This window comes from Amblyomma americanum, chromosome 5 (assembly GCF_052857255.1).
Source record: "Amblyomma americanum isolate KBUSLIRL-KWMA chromosome 5, ASM5285725v1, whole genome shotgun sequence".
In the NCBI taxonomy this organism is placed as follows: Eukaryota; Metazoa; Arthropoda; class Arachnida; order Ixodida; family Ixodidae; genus Amblyomma; species Amblyomma americanum.
This window is the reverse complement of record NC_135501.1, coordinates 171,438,536-171,454,694: the sequence shown is the minus strand read 5'-3', so window position 1 is coordinate 171,454,694 and position 16,159 is coordinate 171,438,536. Positions and strand designations below refer to the sequence as shown.

The 16,159-nt window shown below is 46.8% G+C and overlaps 1 protein-coding gene across 2 annotated transcripts in view; it reads right to left on the bottom strand.

Moving 5' to 3' along the window:
- Positions 1-12,811, bottom strand: part of Dhc64C (dynein heavy chain, cytoplasmic) — an 80,354-nt gene extending 67,543 nt beyond the window's left edge. The window contains exons 1-11 of one of the 2 annotated variants that reach the window (XM_077665808.1): positions 12,408-12,811; positions 9,272-9,371; positions 7,959-8,132; positions 5,815-6,070; positions 4,969-5,376; positions 3,941-4,161; positions 3,440-3,605; positions 2,020-2,111; positions 1,445-1,748; positions 1,010-1,291; positions 660-794 (exon numbers count right to left, since the gene is read on the bottom strand). In XM_077665808.1, coding sequence (XP_077521934.1) covers positions 660-794; positions 1,010-1,291; positions 1,445-1,748; positions 2,020-2,111; positions 3,440-3,605; positions 3,941-4,161; positions 4,969-5,376; positions 5,815-6,070; positions 7,959-8,132; positions 9,272-9,371; positions 12,408-12,651 — 2,382 coding nt within the window. In that variant the 5' untranslated portion in view covers positions 12,652-12,811. The remainder of the gene's footprint in view (positions 1-659; positions 795-1,009; positions 1,292-1,444; positions 1,749-2,019; positions 2,112-3,439; positions 3,606-3,940; positions 4,162-4,968; positions 5,377-5,814; positions 6,071-7,958; positions 8,133-9,271; positions 9,372-12,407) is intronic. The other variant, XM_077665809.1, reaches the window with a different exon arrangement.
- Positions 12,812-16,159: the final 3,348 nt, after the last annotated feature.

Genomic DNA, 16,159 nt, shown 5'->3' with positions numbered 1-16,159 from the left:
AACGTGCAAGCTGCAACCACACCCTCAAGGTCGCACACCTAATTCTCAAACTTGTAGAAGACAAGAGAACTAGCCAAGCAAAACATGTCACTAATCTGTAAGGTTTAGACCAAAAATATGCCATCCAAAACTAGGCATTTAATAATGCTTTCCACTTCATGCTAAGAGAAAAGATTCAATGGTTAAACAACATGAGTACTTGACAGCACGCGTTGACAGCAGCCCAGTTTTTCAGACAGACAACTTGAGCAGATAAAAGATTGGCCTTCCAAGAGCCCAGAGGCCTCCGTTCTACGAAGTGAACTACATCTCCACGTTTCCACCATCAACAAAATCAATACTGCCACTGCCACTAGGACTAAAATGACAATTGCAGCACTGTTGCTGCAGACCACAGGAAGGTTCTGCGGTTCCGCAAAACCTTCCTGTACCAAAATGTTCCGTAATACAGAGAATTACATGTCCTGGGTTGCAGAACATTTACTGTCAACCAGTCTTTGTCGACCCCTATGTGATGAACCCAAAGCCACTGTAAAGTTCCACTAAACTATGAACTTTTGCCCGCTGAACACCTAAATGAACAGCTTGAACAGTAAATGCCCAAAGTGCAGAACAAAGAACTGGAGGGAGGTAAAGCACAAGGGGGTCATTTCCCTCACCTTCTCGCAGGTGCGCTCGTAAGTCCGGACACTCTCGATGAGCGAGATGGCAAACGGGTAGAGCTGGTTTGCCTGATGGGCCTTGTTGACAATGGCCAGTGGCACGCGGAAGCCCATCCATTTGAGGTTGCGCACCTAGCGAGGAACAGCAAGAGAGGCACATGACATGTGAAGTATCAACTTGAATTTCAGCAGCCATTTGGGAAGTTAATTCGTAAGAAAATTTTTTGCCAGCTAAAGTCTAAGGTAAAAATTGCACTCCACTTCTCTTTGTCAACGTGTAAGATTATAAATTAAAAAGAAAAAAAAAGCAACAAGCAGCTGAAGCGCTGAAGGTTCATCTATCTCACCTCCTTAGCCAGGGTGATGATCTCAGGCAGGAAGTTGACCTTGAGGCGGAGCAGGTTGCCCGTGCGCGAGCGCTGGTTGTCGATGGCGAAGATGCGGCCCGTGACGCCCAGCTGCCGCTGCTGCACCAGGCGCGACCACTCGTCGAAGATGGGCTGCGTCGACAGCTTGGCTCGGAAGCTGTCCGCGTCGCTCTTCAGCTTCTGCCCTTCCACGTGGTTCTCCCAGCCCTTGCCCAGCACGTCCTCCACCCGCTTCATGTACACCGACAGCTGCCGGTCAATCTGCAGGAGGAAGAGGCAACGCGGGGACACACATGGCATAAGCATGATGGCCACCTCCTCAAGTGAAGTAATTAAGTTCTTTAAAATAAAGCAACTCCACTCAAATATATAAAGCCCCTAACATGTTTTAACACTCCAACATGAAACACTGACCTGCTTGGCCCAGATAATGGAGCCCGCAACGGGAGGCAGGTCGCGTTCCTTGCTCATGACGCAGGCCTTGCTCTGGGTGTACTGCACCTTGAACTTCTCGTGCAAGGCCTCGATGTCGTCCTTGACACGTTGCATGAGCTGCGTCTGGTACTCTCTGATGGCGCCCCGGATGTGCGGCCGCACGAACAGGGCGTTGAAGCGCGAGAAGATGCGGAACATCTCGTTGGCGTTCTTGGCCGTACCCAATTGGTCCCGCAGGCGGCCCGTGATGCGGGCCTCCACCCGATCGATGCGCTCCTCGTACCTGATGACAAGCACGACACAGAATAAGACATGTGCATCCTAAACAAAATGTGCAGCTAAGATAGAGCACATCTCTGAAACCAGTACAAGTGTACGGCATCATTAAAACTAACTGGAGGAAGGGATGGCGTCTAACCATCTTTAGAAACAGTGCAGTGAAGACAAAGACAAGATGGGATGACAAGATGGTGCTGTCTTGTATTGCCTTGTCTTTGTTGCACTATTTCATGTGTGATAGCAAAGAAATACAGCATGACCGCTGAAACTGGCACCTTTTGACAGCTGCATCCCAAGCTTCGGTGCCCTCCTTGGAGATGTCCAGGCCATCAACTTCTTTGACGTTCTCATAGGCCAAGTTGACCTCCTGCATGAGAAAAAAAAAAAGGAAGACATCTTTCAAGGAAATGAACGACATGGACACCCGCCATAGTGGCTCAGTAGTTAGGGCGCTCGGCTATTGAGCCAGAGCACCCTGGTTCATTAGCCCATGTGTTGTTCTGGAAGTTAAAACCCCATAATTTACAACACATCTTTAGGAACAAAAATTAGTTACAAACAAGAGGAAAAACCACAACTTGTGCTCTGTCGTTAACAAGAAGCCCCATGCAATCAAAGCTTGCAATCAAATTCTGCAACTGAGTTGCAACGGCCAACCTACCTGCTCACTAGTGCAATCTACAATGTGCTTACACAGTTCAACAGAAAGAAGAACTGCACCACTACGCCCAAATTGATAGTTACCAGACTGAAACAGCCACTCTGCCAATGAATGTCACAATGACGGCTTCATACAGTACCATGGCTTAGTCTTGATATTTTGGCTGAGGCTAAGCTATAGTGCTTGCTCAGACTCTGCAATACTCGGGCTCAGCAAGACTTGATGAATTAGCACATTCACTCACAATCTGAGATCTCTCAGACTGGGATCACTAAGGCTTGCAGTGACATGTAGATTGAAACAATCCTTTATGCTAAAGCCCAAATGAAGTGACCTTTTCAGGATTACCTGAATATGACTCGTAACCATAACTTTCTTGTGAATGCCAGAAATAAGATTGAGGAGTTACCCGCCGCGGTGGCTCAGTGGTTAGGGCGCTCGACTACTGATCCGGAGTTCCCGGGTTCGAACCCGACCGCGCCGGCTGCGTTTTTATGGAGGAAAAACGCTAAGGCGCCCGTGTGCTGTGTGATGTCAGTGCACGTTAAAGATCCCCAGGTGGTCGAAATTATTCCGGAGCCATCCACTACGGCACCTCTTCTTCCTTTCTTCTTTCACTTCCTCCTTTATCCCTTCCCTTACAGTGTGGTTCAGGTGTCCAACGATATATGAGACAGATACTGCGCCATTTCCTTTCCCCAAAAAACCAATTATTATTATTATTAAGATTAAGGAGTTAAAACTCTTGGAACAGTCCATTGTACTTTGGTTGCACCATTTCTTAAAAAATGCTCTGAACTGTATCTGGGCCTCTGGACCTTCCATGTGCAGCCCAGTCAAATTTGGCTGAAGACAGTATCTGACCAATGGCAAATAGGCCAACTGGAAGCCCCAACCACACTTACCGTTCCTTGTTGAGCAGCCTTCTTCCTGTTCAGGACTAGGCCTCAACATAAAAAAATAGGAACATTTCTGGCTCCTTTATGCAACTGCATACCTATTCCATGTCTCATGAGATCCGATTGCCCCCTTACCTCGATGGCGTTGCTGTCGGCAGAGTCCAGCACAGCTGCCTCGGGCAGCTCCGGCTGGTCAGTGTCAGGTGTGGTGGTGGCACTGCCTTGCACTGTGCGTGGTGCAGCCACTGGTCGGAGCACACGCACAATGACCGTACGCAGCTGCTCATGCTGCCGACGGAACCTGCGCGAGAGACGCAGCTGCTCCAGCAACAAGCTCTCCTCGACAAACTTTGCAACGCAAGCCAAGATTCACATTTCTCAAACAAACAAAGCTGACTCGGTCCCCAACCTTTAGATACTGCGAGAACACAGCAAATCTGAAAGCCTCACTGCCATGTAAAACTAGAGGGACTGCTCCATAGTGTTTTGTAACACGTCTTCTAACGGACAAGTTTATGCCTAGCCCGGCTCAGTAAAAGGTGGATTCCTGCGTGTGCAATGCCTTGTAAATTTACACGTCCCCCGAGAAGGAAAAAGAACAGAGTGAAGAGAAAATGAAACGAGAGGCCCACATACTTGCGCATCTGCTCCATGCGTGCTTGGAGGCGCTTGTGAGCGGGCGTGACGCGCCACACCGTCTTGATGTGCTCGTCGCGCTTCTTCTTGACAATGTCACGCAGCAACGACTGCAGCTTGTCGTACTCCTCGTCCCAGGCGTTGAACACCTCCAAGCAGGCACCCATCACCGACTCGAAGTGGTCGAAGGGCGCGTGCATTAGGCGCCGGGTGCCGAGAACCTGCGGAAGAAAGAACATGAAAACTCTGCCTACTGTCTCGCCAGGCAGGTAGGAAGCATAGCTTTTGAACACACCTGTATCCCATGGCACACGGTGTGGACCGATTGTTCAGCACAACGGTTCCACATATTAGGGCTAATCGAAGCTGAGGGAGCGGACATGTCTCCTATGGCACCAATCTCTTAACCCCTTTCAACGAATGCCTCAAATGCAGAGTACGTATAATGATTTTCAATAAAGTGTTTTCACTCTACAGCCTTTGCAAAAGCTTCTGTGAATATGCATGTCACAAAGCCGCCACGTCAGTGTCTGCTGTTGCCAAATAGAGCTTCATACTATTAGTACTACTAGTATTAATAATCTGGGCAAGTGAGAGAATAATAAAAAGTGCCCTCTGAAACAGAAAACAGCAAAAGAAAAGTTAATCCTAATTGCCTGGGAAATTTTTATATCAGCAGTTACTGCAAGACTATTCTATGCTGCATACAGTTCTGCACAGTTTCCACTCCTCTGCAAGCTTTTAGCAGTCCTGCAATTCAGACGGCACCACAGTGAAAACTGCAACAAAAAGACAGGAGGACGCAGCCCGTCACATTGTGATTTTCCATTGCCTACTAAATTGTATCTGAGTTTTTCTGAGCTGCAACTGGCGACTTTTATGGCTAAGGCACAACCGCATTGACTAAAAGCAGGGCAGAACCATAAACATCCACCGCAAAGACCTTAGCTAGATATTTATAATGAAAAGTCAGGAGCCTCAAAGTGACTGTTATCTTTGCAAATGGCCACAAGGAGGCAAGGAGGCACCTTGAGCATCTGTGCCATGAGGTCTCGGGAGATGGCCTCGACAAGCCGCAGCGCCCGCTGGATGGGGTACTTGGTGGAGCGGATCTTGCGCAGGTGCGAGAAGATGCCGTGCAATGCGAGCCGGATGCGATCCAGCTCAGTAGCCGACAGCAAGTCATTCAGGGGGAAGTCCTTCATGAGGGGGTTGTAGTCATTGACGGTGGCCAGTGCCTGCTTGAGGCCCGTGTCTGTGTCAAAGCTGACTGTGGCGTGGAAACGCTTGCCCTTCTTGAGCAGGTCTAGCGTCAGGGCCACCTCCAGGCTTTCACGCTTCTCCTGGATGCGCAGCAGGGCCCGCTCCAGGTTCAGCCAGAAGCTGATCTCTTGCAGGGCCGTACCGGATGATGGATCCCGGTCCAGCTTGGTCACCTGCCACAAGGTGCAGAGGAAGGCCAAGGAGGTCCATTAAATATCTGTTGCATTTCACCAGTCACACAACAAACTCCACCACGCGTGGCTCTCCCCCCTACAACAACCTTTATTGCACTGCCCTACAAGTGGCATAGGCAGTGGTACAAAGCTGCTCAACACAAGTGTGTCAGATTCCCAAGAAAATAATGCGTTAAGCTCTGAACAGCAGCACCAATTCATCAGCACTCAATGGACAGTTTTGTTCATGATGCACATGGAAAGCAGTACATCAGGGCTGGACTAAAAGCCAGCATGGTATAGACAAGAATTCCAAAGCAGGTTGTGACGAAAAGCTAGAGTTTCAATGCAAAGCTGAAATTAAAATGAGCACGAAAGAAGTGATAAGTTTTCACGGCCATTTTCAACCACCAGCAAGAACATCGTTCCTCTGCGCACCTTCTGGATCTCTCGTATCCAGCGGTTGACGCCATTCTGCAGCTGGTTGAGAAAGCTGGAGTCCTCTGTGCGGTCCCCAAAGTCGGCAGCAGTGGCACGCCGTCCCTCCTCGGCACAGCGCTTGATGGTGGATGCCACGACTGGGTGCACGGCCAACGTGATCTCGGGGATGTCAATGTTTTGTTGCAAGTGGAGCAGGCCCATCTCCAGCTCTGCTATTTTCTTCTCCACTGTGGGAGCCATCTTGTCTCCATCCCTATCACAAAGAAATGCGGAAATTTTAAAGTATTTCTGTGCAAGGTATGCTGTATACGACAATTTGAGAATTTTTCTTATACATTTAGGCTGTGCAAGGTTTTAAACTTAACTGCCAACCATCCTAACAAAAGTTGCTACTTGAATTCCTCCTATTACGAAGAGGTTTTTGCATACTGTTCACCTCAATGAAGCTTTCATGAACCTGAATATCTCAGCTTCTTACGCAACTACAGTCGAAGAGAACTTAGCATTGCAGTGAAGTCCCGCCCACATTGAGGATTGACACAAAGAATACATTACGACGTGACAAAAAAGTAGGCCATTGTTAAAGCTTTCCTTACTCCATAACAAAAGGAGCTAACCATGAGATGGAATTAGAAGGTCAATAATTTTGATGGCTTGGGGTTGTTTTATACAGTTTAATATTAAAAAGCTGATTTCGTTTACTGCTGTGATTGGTCAGCAGTGTAGTAAAGGACGCCCCAGACCATGGCCCATTGTTACCAACTCCTGCTTTAAGTTGTACCCTACTAGTAGAACCCCGCTATATTAAACTTGGTTATATTAGAAACTCTGATATAGTAAAGTGAAGCTGTGGTCCAATTTCGCCTTCCATGGACTGTACATTTTTTTTTCTCAGTTACATTAAAGATTTTTTTTTTTCAAAAAAAACGGCTATAGTAAAGAGCGTCTGGCCATGGCAATGTACTTCCCGCGGAGTGATGACATTGCAGCACGCGCTAAGTCTACGGTTGCTAGGCAAATAAATACTGAATGCGCTCCTTGAGGTGGCTTCACCCAAAGTTCCCTAGCCGCGAGGAGGAGTCAATTTTTTGAAGACCTTGAGGTAGTGAGGCAAAGAGTGCGGCATGCAGGGAGATAGTAAAGCTGGCTATGAACATAGAAAGAAGGGGACACGGGTCGCTGAGAAATGAAAGCCAGTAAAAGCGCTGCGAGGAGTAAAAAAGGAAACGAAAGGGCGTGCGTTCGTAGCACGGCTGCGCGAAGCACACGGAAGCGGTGGCAAGAAGCATAGCCGCGGCAGAACTGCATAGGCGGTTTTGCCACGCTTGCTTTTGTTGTGCATTTTGTTAACTACTGCCTCTTTAATGATGCTGAAGCCACAAAAGACGACAGTGTGATCATGGAAAGCTTTGGTTTACACATGAAATCAAACTTGCTTTATTTTTGTAGCCACGCTGTATTCGTGTAAATGCCGTACTTCCACAAGACATAAATGATGTCTAAAACGTGATAACTGATAAAAAATAATTATCACACGAAGGGGTGATAAGAGCAGGATGTAAGGCATTTCTGAGTGTTTTTTTATAAACCAACACTTCATGCTTAGTAAGAAGCCAGAAAGCATAGTCGGAGCCATGCCATCACCAACAACTCATATAGTAAAGATTTCTGCTGGTCCCAGCTACTTTACTATAGAGGGGTTTTACTGTATAAACATCAATAAAGCTGTGTCCAGGCCTGTTAGGGCAAGATGTCCAACACAGTGGTAACAGTGCTGCTTGTTGCAACATAAAGAGCTCTTCAATGCATTTTTTTTTCATGCTTTCACGGCAAACAAAACGTGCACTGCCGCATTTTTTTTTTTGCATCATGCATGAAATTCCCTCGCAGCAGAGGTATAACCCGCAGTACCCCAACAAGGCAGTGAAGTATTCATCTCCCTTCTAGGATACAACGCTGCTAAAAACAAGTAGCAGCCACAGACATTTCCAGGAACAGCTTCAACATGCTTGCACTGACTCAAAAAACACGTGTTTTCATTCCCACGAAAAACAATCAAACCCTGCAGATAAGTAGAGTGAAGCAAACCCTACATATAGCAGCTGACGTGCCCCCACAGAATATGCAGAGTGGGCACGCACCTTTCAGCTCGTCCCGTCTCCTTGACGTACGATTTGAAGTAGGGCGCAACAGCGCTGCTGACGTAAGAGTGGAGTGTCTCATAAGGCGAGGCATCATTTAGGTTCATAACCCGCAGCTGAGCGGGAACCTTCTTGTCAGCCTCGATGACCGCATACTTCTTGATGACGACCAGGCTGCATAAGGACAGGTAAAAAGTCACTTAAAATTTGAGACCACCATCTTTCACAATAAAGCATTCTTCCCTAGGGCATGCTGGACACCTGCTACATAGAATGCCTGTCAAGCTTTCAGTCCATATCTGTCGTCTGGTTTAATCGACATTATAGATCAGCTAAAGACAGCATAAGGAAACATATAAACTAAATATCCCAACTTGATCCGTTACCGTTTTCAGCAATGCACACTGCTTTCAACTGCTCAAAGCTGTAAAACTATTTATCCACTATGTCAACAATTACTATAACACTCAAATGTGACCCATTTACACCTGTCTCTCAGCCTGCAATGCCCACCAACAACACTGTGGTGATTATATAATCAAAGTTTAAATGACATTACCATCACTGATATTATCTCAATGGCAGCACATGCTATGTCCCATGTTATAGAGGGCCTAAACAATAGTTTGCACCTGCACTTGCTGCTATGCTCAAGGTGGCTGTTTGCCACTTTAAAGGTCAGATTACAAATACATGGCAACCATGCAACCTCTAGTGACAATAGCGATTACAATTTAGTTTCAGGTCGCAGAGAGGTACCCTTGCTCTGCTGTTACCTTGAAACTCTACGAATGTAGTTTGTGCATTTTAATTTTATATCGCACATATAAAAACAAAACATTTAGCAGAACTGCTCTTAATGCTAGCGTGCTTAACTTATTCATTCAGTTAACAAGTTCCTCACAAAGCTAATTATGTAAAACCAAAGCTACAGATATGTCAGGAAAAGAAAAACAAAGGCTGAAGTCAGTTCATGGGAGCAAAAGGCACATTTAAGGCCAGGTTTAGTCGGTAAGGAGTTGCACCATTCACTGGCTATTCAATGTCCTTTCACATATGTCCCGACGATATGCTGCCGCTGAAAAGCCAATCTGTGCTACATTATAACAGAACCACAGAATGGTTAATCTGCCGAAGGCAAAGACACAAGGTAGAGAAATCAAGTACTCAATAAACAACCCACTTTTTCGAAAATTATGGCATGAATTTGTGGCACCTGATGTACATTAGAGACAGCATTCACACATATGGATGCTTAAGAAATCCAACTTGAAGAGTCGAAGTGAAAACACCGAATATCCAGATCCACTCACCTGTTAATCTTGGGATTTGTGAAGTGAACTTCACTGGAAATTGTGTAGGTGACGATCTCCTCTTCCACATCACCACCACCTTCACCAACGAGTTCTTCATCTGGACAGAGTGCAAAAAGTAAATAAGATGTTGGGTGAAAGTGTTGGGCGAATGTGGCGGGCAAAAATGGTGGGCAAAAGTGCTGGGCGAGTGCTGGGCAGAGTGATGTGCAAAAGTGTTAGGTGTTCATGCCACCATGAACTGGTGGTTGACTTTTTCCCCCACCCACCCACAAATCACGCAAACTAACAAGCAGGGCTCCAAAACAATTGCAATCATCCTGGACCCTTCCAGTGCAACCAAAAGTTTAATATGCAGCCGCCTTTCAACTTTTGTCTCCATAGAAATGCAGCGACTCCTGCAGCCATGACTCAAACATACGACTTCATGCTCAGCAGCTGTACACTATAGCTGCTGAGCAAACCTGGCAGGTAGTCTGTATATGCTGAGTACTGTGGAAGCCAATGACATGCAACCATTCAAGCTGCAAGACTATGGTGTGAACGTGTGCAGTAACTGCATACAAGACGCAAAGGTGATTGCATGACACACATAATACATATTGCTAAAGTAATTTAAGTGGGAGTGTTCAAATGACGATTCCAGCACAATACATGCACATGAACACAAAAAAAGCAAGAAACATGCCGGAATGAACAAACATTAACAGACATATGTATCTTTCTTGGTATGCGCACACTTAGTAATGAATTAAAGACACTGTTTCAAAGGCTTGAAGGAGAGATACAGCTACAAATTTGTTCAGGCAATGAATTCTGGTCTCAGATAAAGCATGAAGCAAAGAGTTCTGAAGGCACACTGAAAACTATGCATTTCGGGACTTTTGCGATTTTGGATGTGTTTGCTCATAAAAATCTCGCGCCGCTTGTTAAGGTGTGACTAAAGAGCAACCCGAACATTTGAGCTCCAAGAATTAAGATCTCAATTGAGCTTAAACTGTACAGTTCAGTTACCAGCAACTCGATAACCACACACAGCTTTCACATAATTTAGTTTACCAGTATCAAACACTGAAAACAGTAACGCAAATGTTAAGGTACAAGAAAATATGCCAAAACGATACGAGATGTTTGTTTAGTTTGTGCGCTTTTAACGTCCCTGAGTGATTCAGGCTATGAAGGACACATGTCGAAAACTGGGGCTCTTCAATGCTCACTGACATTGCACAGTACATGGGCCTTCACCATTTCGCCTCCATTGAAATGCGACCACCGTGGCCGGGATCGAACCTGCGTCTTTCGGTTCGGCAGCCGCGTACTATAACCACTAGGTCACCGCAGCAGCTACGAGATGTTTGTAGTCAACAGGGAGCACAAAGCTAGCTCCGTTTTACTAAGTATAAATTATACAAACCTAATGGCAAACCATACAGGAAAAATTACTTTTGCATGTAATGCAATGGCTAAGCTTCAACCAGAGCTATTTCACAATAATGAGAAAACATTTATAACTGCGTAATGCGTTCAAGGACTAGACACCTAATTTTATTTTAGTTTACTATTTAGTTAATGGGGTACCTAATGTGCACTGACATCACGCAATATATGGGCCGCTGGCAATTCGCCTCCATCGAAATGCAACAGCTGTGGCCTGGATCAAACCCGCGTTTTTCGAGTCAGCAGCCGAGTACCATAACCACCGAGCCACCATGGCGGCTCAAAACCTAATTTTAGTTTTGTTTTCTTCCCTGTAATGATGCATAAGACATAATACATTTTTCATCCAGTTGTATGCGCCTACGACCATTAAATAATTAACTGAATTTCTTGTCTCATGTTGTTTTAGTTTCAGTTTCATGAACCGAACGATGCCTGTGATGTGCAAGGTGCGTTTAGATCAAGTCAAGCATAAAAAAAGCTGCACTATAACCATTGATACGTCGTTGGTCGTCATTCCAACTATTGAAGTAGACTGGCTTAAGCGTTAAAGAGAATTAAAACTATGTATCAGTGATTATACTGGAGTTTTTTTTTTTATGCCACACGTGACCTAAACACACCTTGCATGTCACAGCCATCATTCAGTTGTTTAAGCTGAGACCGAAACAGCGTCAAGAAGAAATTCAGTTATAAACAAATTAGTGGTCGTAGGGGCATACCACGGGATGATCCATATATATTAATGTCCCATATTTGAAAGAATAAAACATGCAACAAAAAATTGGCGTTGTACTCTTAACACACGTCATACAAATTTGTACAAGCTGTTCACTAGGCACCTGTTTATGAGCAAGAACACTGCTGGGACAATTACATAGTAAGAGAGACGTCATATTCCTCAAGCTTTTACAAACAGCCACGATCGGTCAAGTAAATTTATAAATAAAAAACGAAGACACTTTGAGCCTTTTAATTCTCAGCTGCTGTTCACTGCTGACACCCACATGTCAAAACTTGCGCTTTGAAGAGAACGTGGCCTGCTCAGCTAGCTTTGTGCCCTCTGAGGGTCTTCACTGCAATGCACCATATGGGCGCTGGGCGCGCGCGCACACACACACTTCAGCACAGGCGGATTTGAAAAGGGCGGGGGGGGGGGGGGGGGGGGAAGGGGTGTCCTAAGAGAGATACTTTCTATGGAAACCATGAAAAACGAAATTTTTTTCGACGCAGAAAACAGTCAAAAAATTGCACCGATCCCCTTTCCTTCAAGAGTACCCCCCGCCCCTGAACATGGCCTGACGCATCTACGTAGGCCGCCTTCACACCGACGACCCTCCGAGACGGCAGGCAAAGCTAAAGAAAGCATCCGATCGGCGAGACGTGAAGATTCTCATTCATTCGTCTCGCAGCAACCGGTTCTGGAAAGAAGGATCCCGGCATCTTGACAGGCACGCCTACCGCAACCAGAGGTCTTGGCACCGAAATAAACGAAAACGAACCAAAGACAATGAATGAAAAGTGGAGGCGACAGGTGGTGGAACTTGAGTCCCACAACACCTGATATCTCTGAACACCGATTCCTAAACCTGTCGCCGGGAAAATGAATGGGACGTGAACAATCGCCGGTAATGATTGCGGCGGTGGCAGATCTCTTAGGCTTAGCCCAGCCACGGTAGTAAGGGAGCGGTCGGCGCACCTTTGCTGGACGACCGCTGCACCAGCAACGTCTTGACCTGGGAATCGGCGATGAACTTGCGCAGTACTTCCAGGTTAGCCTTGTCGCTGAGAGCAGTCTCGAGCGACGGCTGGACGATTTCATCCTCTTCCAGAAGCACTGGCACCACGCGACGGAGGTACTTCACGAGCAAGCCAACATCGGCAAGCTCGACGTCCTCGGTGGCGACGGGCGGCGCCGCTCCTTCGGCGGTCTCGGCCGCCATGGTTCTCGTTCAGTCGCTGACGGTCTCACGGCGACCTTGCAAGCATGGTGTCAGGCTAAAGACAGGCGCGACTACCGCCGATCATTGAGCGGCAGTCGGCAGTCATATGAGAGCTGACGCGTACCGCCAAGTATCGCCACGATGCGCGCATGCGCCCATCATTACTTTATGCGTCTCTCTAGAGAGATAGTACGAACGGCGAAAGCCGAAGCGCCGAAGGAAGGCATTCGCAGCATCTGCAGCGCCACCGTTTGTTACCTCACAGTGGGTGGCTGCGGGCGGGGAGTTCGTACATGCCGGTTTGAAATAATTGCAGAGCATGCGGCAGAGAGAGCGAAAACTTCGTTTTATACCCCGTGTGTCCAGGTCCCATTTCTGGATAAAGTGGCTGGATTAAGGCTGCTGATTGGTGCCGTTTACGTGGTTTTTAATTGCATTTATGATGCATAAGCGACACATGTAAGGCACCCTGCGGTCATACGGGATGAAAATGGTCTTGCAGCCTTGGATTGCTGATGAGTTGGGCGTTTGGGTATAGAAGCAAATTCCGAGAAGCTTCGCCATGTCTAACGGCGAATTAAATGCGCCACGGATGGTCTGCAACTGCATCATATCGCTCGAAAGCTGTGCAACCTGATGCCAATTAACTATTCGACGTCCGTGTGGTTTCAACTTGCCTAATGCCTCTTTCCGATACACTCGATAAGATAGAGCGAGCGTTCGCTCTCGTCATTTCTTTAGTACTGTGAGCCCAATAGTGGGGGCGCAGTCGTTATCTGGCTTTGGAGATGCCCAGGTGAAAATTGGCTGCTGGTTTTCTGCTGGGATCCTACTGGTTCCAGTAGTACTGGTTTATTAGCACATTCCCAGCAGCTACTGGAACCAGCATCTGATGGAACCAGCAGCTGATGGAACCAGTACGTGCTGGGGCCGTTAGCTTCCATACAGCACCGAAACATTACATTTAATTCTGTGTAGATAAATCATTCATGCAATATATCCTTTAATTTTCAAAATTTTCTGAAACTTTAAAACAAATAGTAACTTCCTAAACGTTAAGCATGCACAAAAAGAAAGAGCAAAAAACGCTCAAAACCGTTGTAAACTCACCCTGCAGGGCCATGCAAATCTACCCATAGTAGGAACACAAGTACAGCTTTAAACCCCACTTGAAAAGCAGCTATAGCAACAGCCTTATAATACATACAACTTCCAAGTGTAACTCGTACTCACATTCTAATACCATATGGCCTGCCTCACGCTTATATACCCCTCAAGATGGGTCTCCCACAGGTGTTAGTGGGGAATGGTTAATAAACAAAGCTCTCATTAAATTTTGACACTATTTATTCAATTTTTAGCGCTCACAGTTGAATAGATTAGCTGCAAAATTCTGTTAGCTGAAGGATATTGCTACCATGCAAACAAAGGAAAAAGGCCTCCGAAAAGAACAGCAAAAAGTCCTGATGCTGGAATTAGTGAAACCAACAGAAAACCAGTAAGCACCTTGCTGGAACCAGTACAACCAGCAGTAAACCAGTAAGCATGCCCTGCTGGAACCAGTACATCAGCAGTAAACCAGCAAGCACCCTGCTGGAACCAGTACAACCAGCAGTAAACCAGTAAGCACCCTGCTGGAACCCGTACATCAGCAGTAAACCAGCAAGCACCCTGCTGGAACCAGTACAACCAGCAGAAAACCAGTAAGCACCCTGCTGGAACCAGTACAACCAACAGAAAACCAGTAAGCACCTTGCTGGAACCAGTACAACCAGCAGTAAACCAGTAAGCACCCTGCTGGAACCAGTACATCAGCAGTGAACCAGCAAGCACCCTGCTGGAACCAGTACAACCAGCAGAAAACCAGTAAGCACCCTGCTGGAACCAGTACAACCAGCAGGAAACCAACAGGAAACCTGCTGGTTCCAGCCGAACCAGTACAAACCAGTAGGTTCCCATCAACAAATTTTCACCTGGGTGGAGTGATTGAGGATTGGAAAAGTAAATTAACGGATGTCTTAGCGGGCGTAGTTCATGGTCAGTGCTTGATAGCCTCGAAATAAAAGATAATTGTGATAAAGGAACCGCGTATTTGCTGGCTTCACAGCGAGCAACTAAGCAAGCAGCTGCATGTTGCACATAAGTGCTGTCTGTTTTGTTGAGCATAGAATCTGTGAAGAACCGAGTCTGAAGAACCGAGCAGATGGTGCGTTGCCTCGCTGTGCTTACGTCGCGCGCCGATGGTTTACATCACTAATGTTCTAGTTGAGGAGGCGTTGTCAGAACCGATCGTTGTGATTTCCTCGATTGGCGGCGACATCGACGTGGGAGATACGAGAGAGATATATAAGTTAATTGATTAGAAGGGAAAAGTGGCTGGCCGGAAAGAGGGATATCTAGTCTGCTGCTCTGCACTGGGGAAGAAGAGATGAAAAAGGGTCTTGATGAGTGACGATGTGAAGGGAAGAGAGATGAGAAAAAATTGGAGGACGCTTAAGCTTCGTCTTTAAGAGTGAGACGCGACAACGTGTCGCAGCGTTGCCGAGGAGCACACGGAACGCCATCGCCCGTTCGGCTCGAAGCGTGGCCCGTTGGACAATTTAAGGAAAGGACGCTTGTCTCACATATCTCGGCGGACGCCCGAACCGTGCCCTAAGGGAAGGAAAATGAAATGAACAATTGCTTTGAAGGAAAGGAAACGACGCCTGTCTCACATTTCTTGCTGGACACCCGGATCGCGCCGTAAGGGAAGGAAATATCGATCAATCAATTCATCGATCAATCAATCGATCGATCAATCCATCAATCAATCAACCCATCCTTAACGCTGTCTCGTTAAAATTCCTTCTCTTACGGCGCGGTTCAGGTGTCCACCGAGATGCGCCATTTTCCGCTCACGGCCAAAGACGCCGACGACACCGGCTTTTCTGCGACACGAGCTCCTTAACGCTGTCGCGTTAATATGTACAGGCACATTTGATGCCATCACAACCGCGAGTCAGGGCCTGTGTCGCTAAATAAACGCAAAAATGCCCGCGTTGCCTGGGCTGCTTCACAACTCTGCGTCCTAGCGCCTATAGCAGTAAGTCTTCCGAGAATGTCCTGATGTCTAAACGCTTCAAGCAAGCGACCAACCTTAGTCTTTCACGCACATGTACTGGACATGCTCCACAGTCTCGGTAATGCCACAAGTGGAACAGTCCGGGGAATCCACCATATAGTTCAATTAAATATAAGTTCTTTCGCGTGAAACCACTGTCTAAACGGAGTCTATGCATTAAGCATACATGAGGGCGCGGAATTCCACGCGGAACGAAAAAATTCATTGTCGGATCTAGTCGGTCCGGCGGATGTGCCGAGTGTCTGGCTGGGCTCATTATCTCGCCGTCGCACTTTTCATAATGTTCGAAAGAAGGCAAGTGGCTTCCGGTCTTGAGAAAGATACAGCCATATATGGAGACCATTGCTGAGAGCGCCCTTTTCTTCAGCATCGACCCTCTCATTTTCA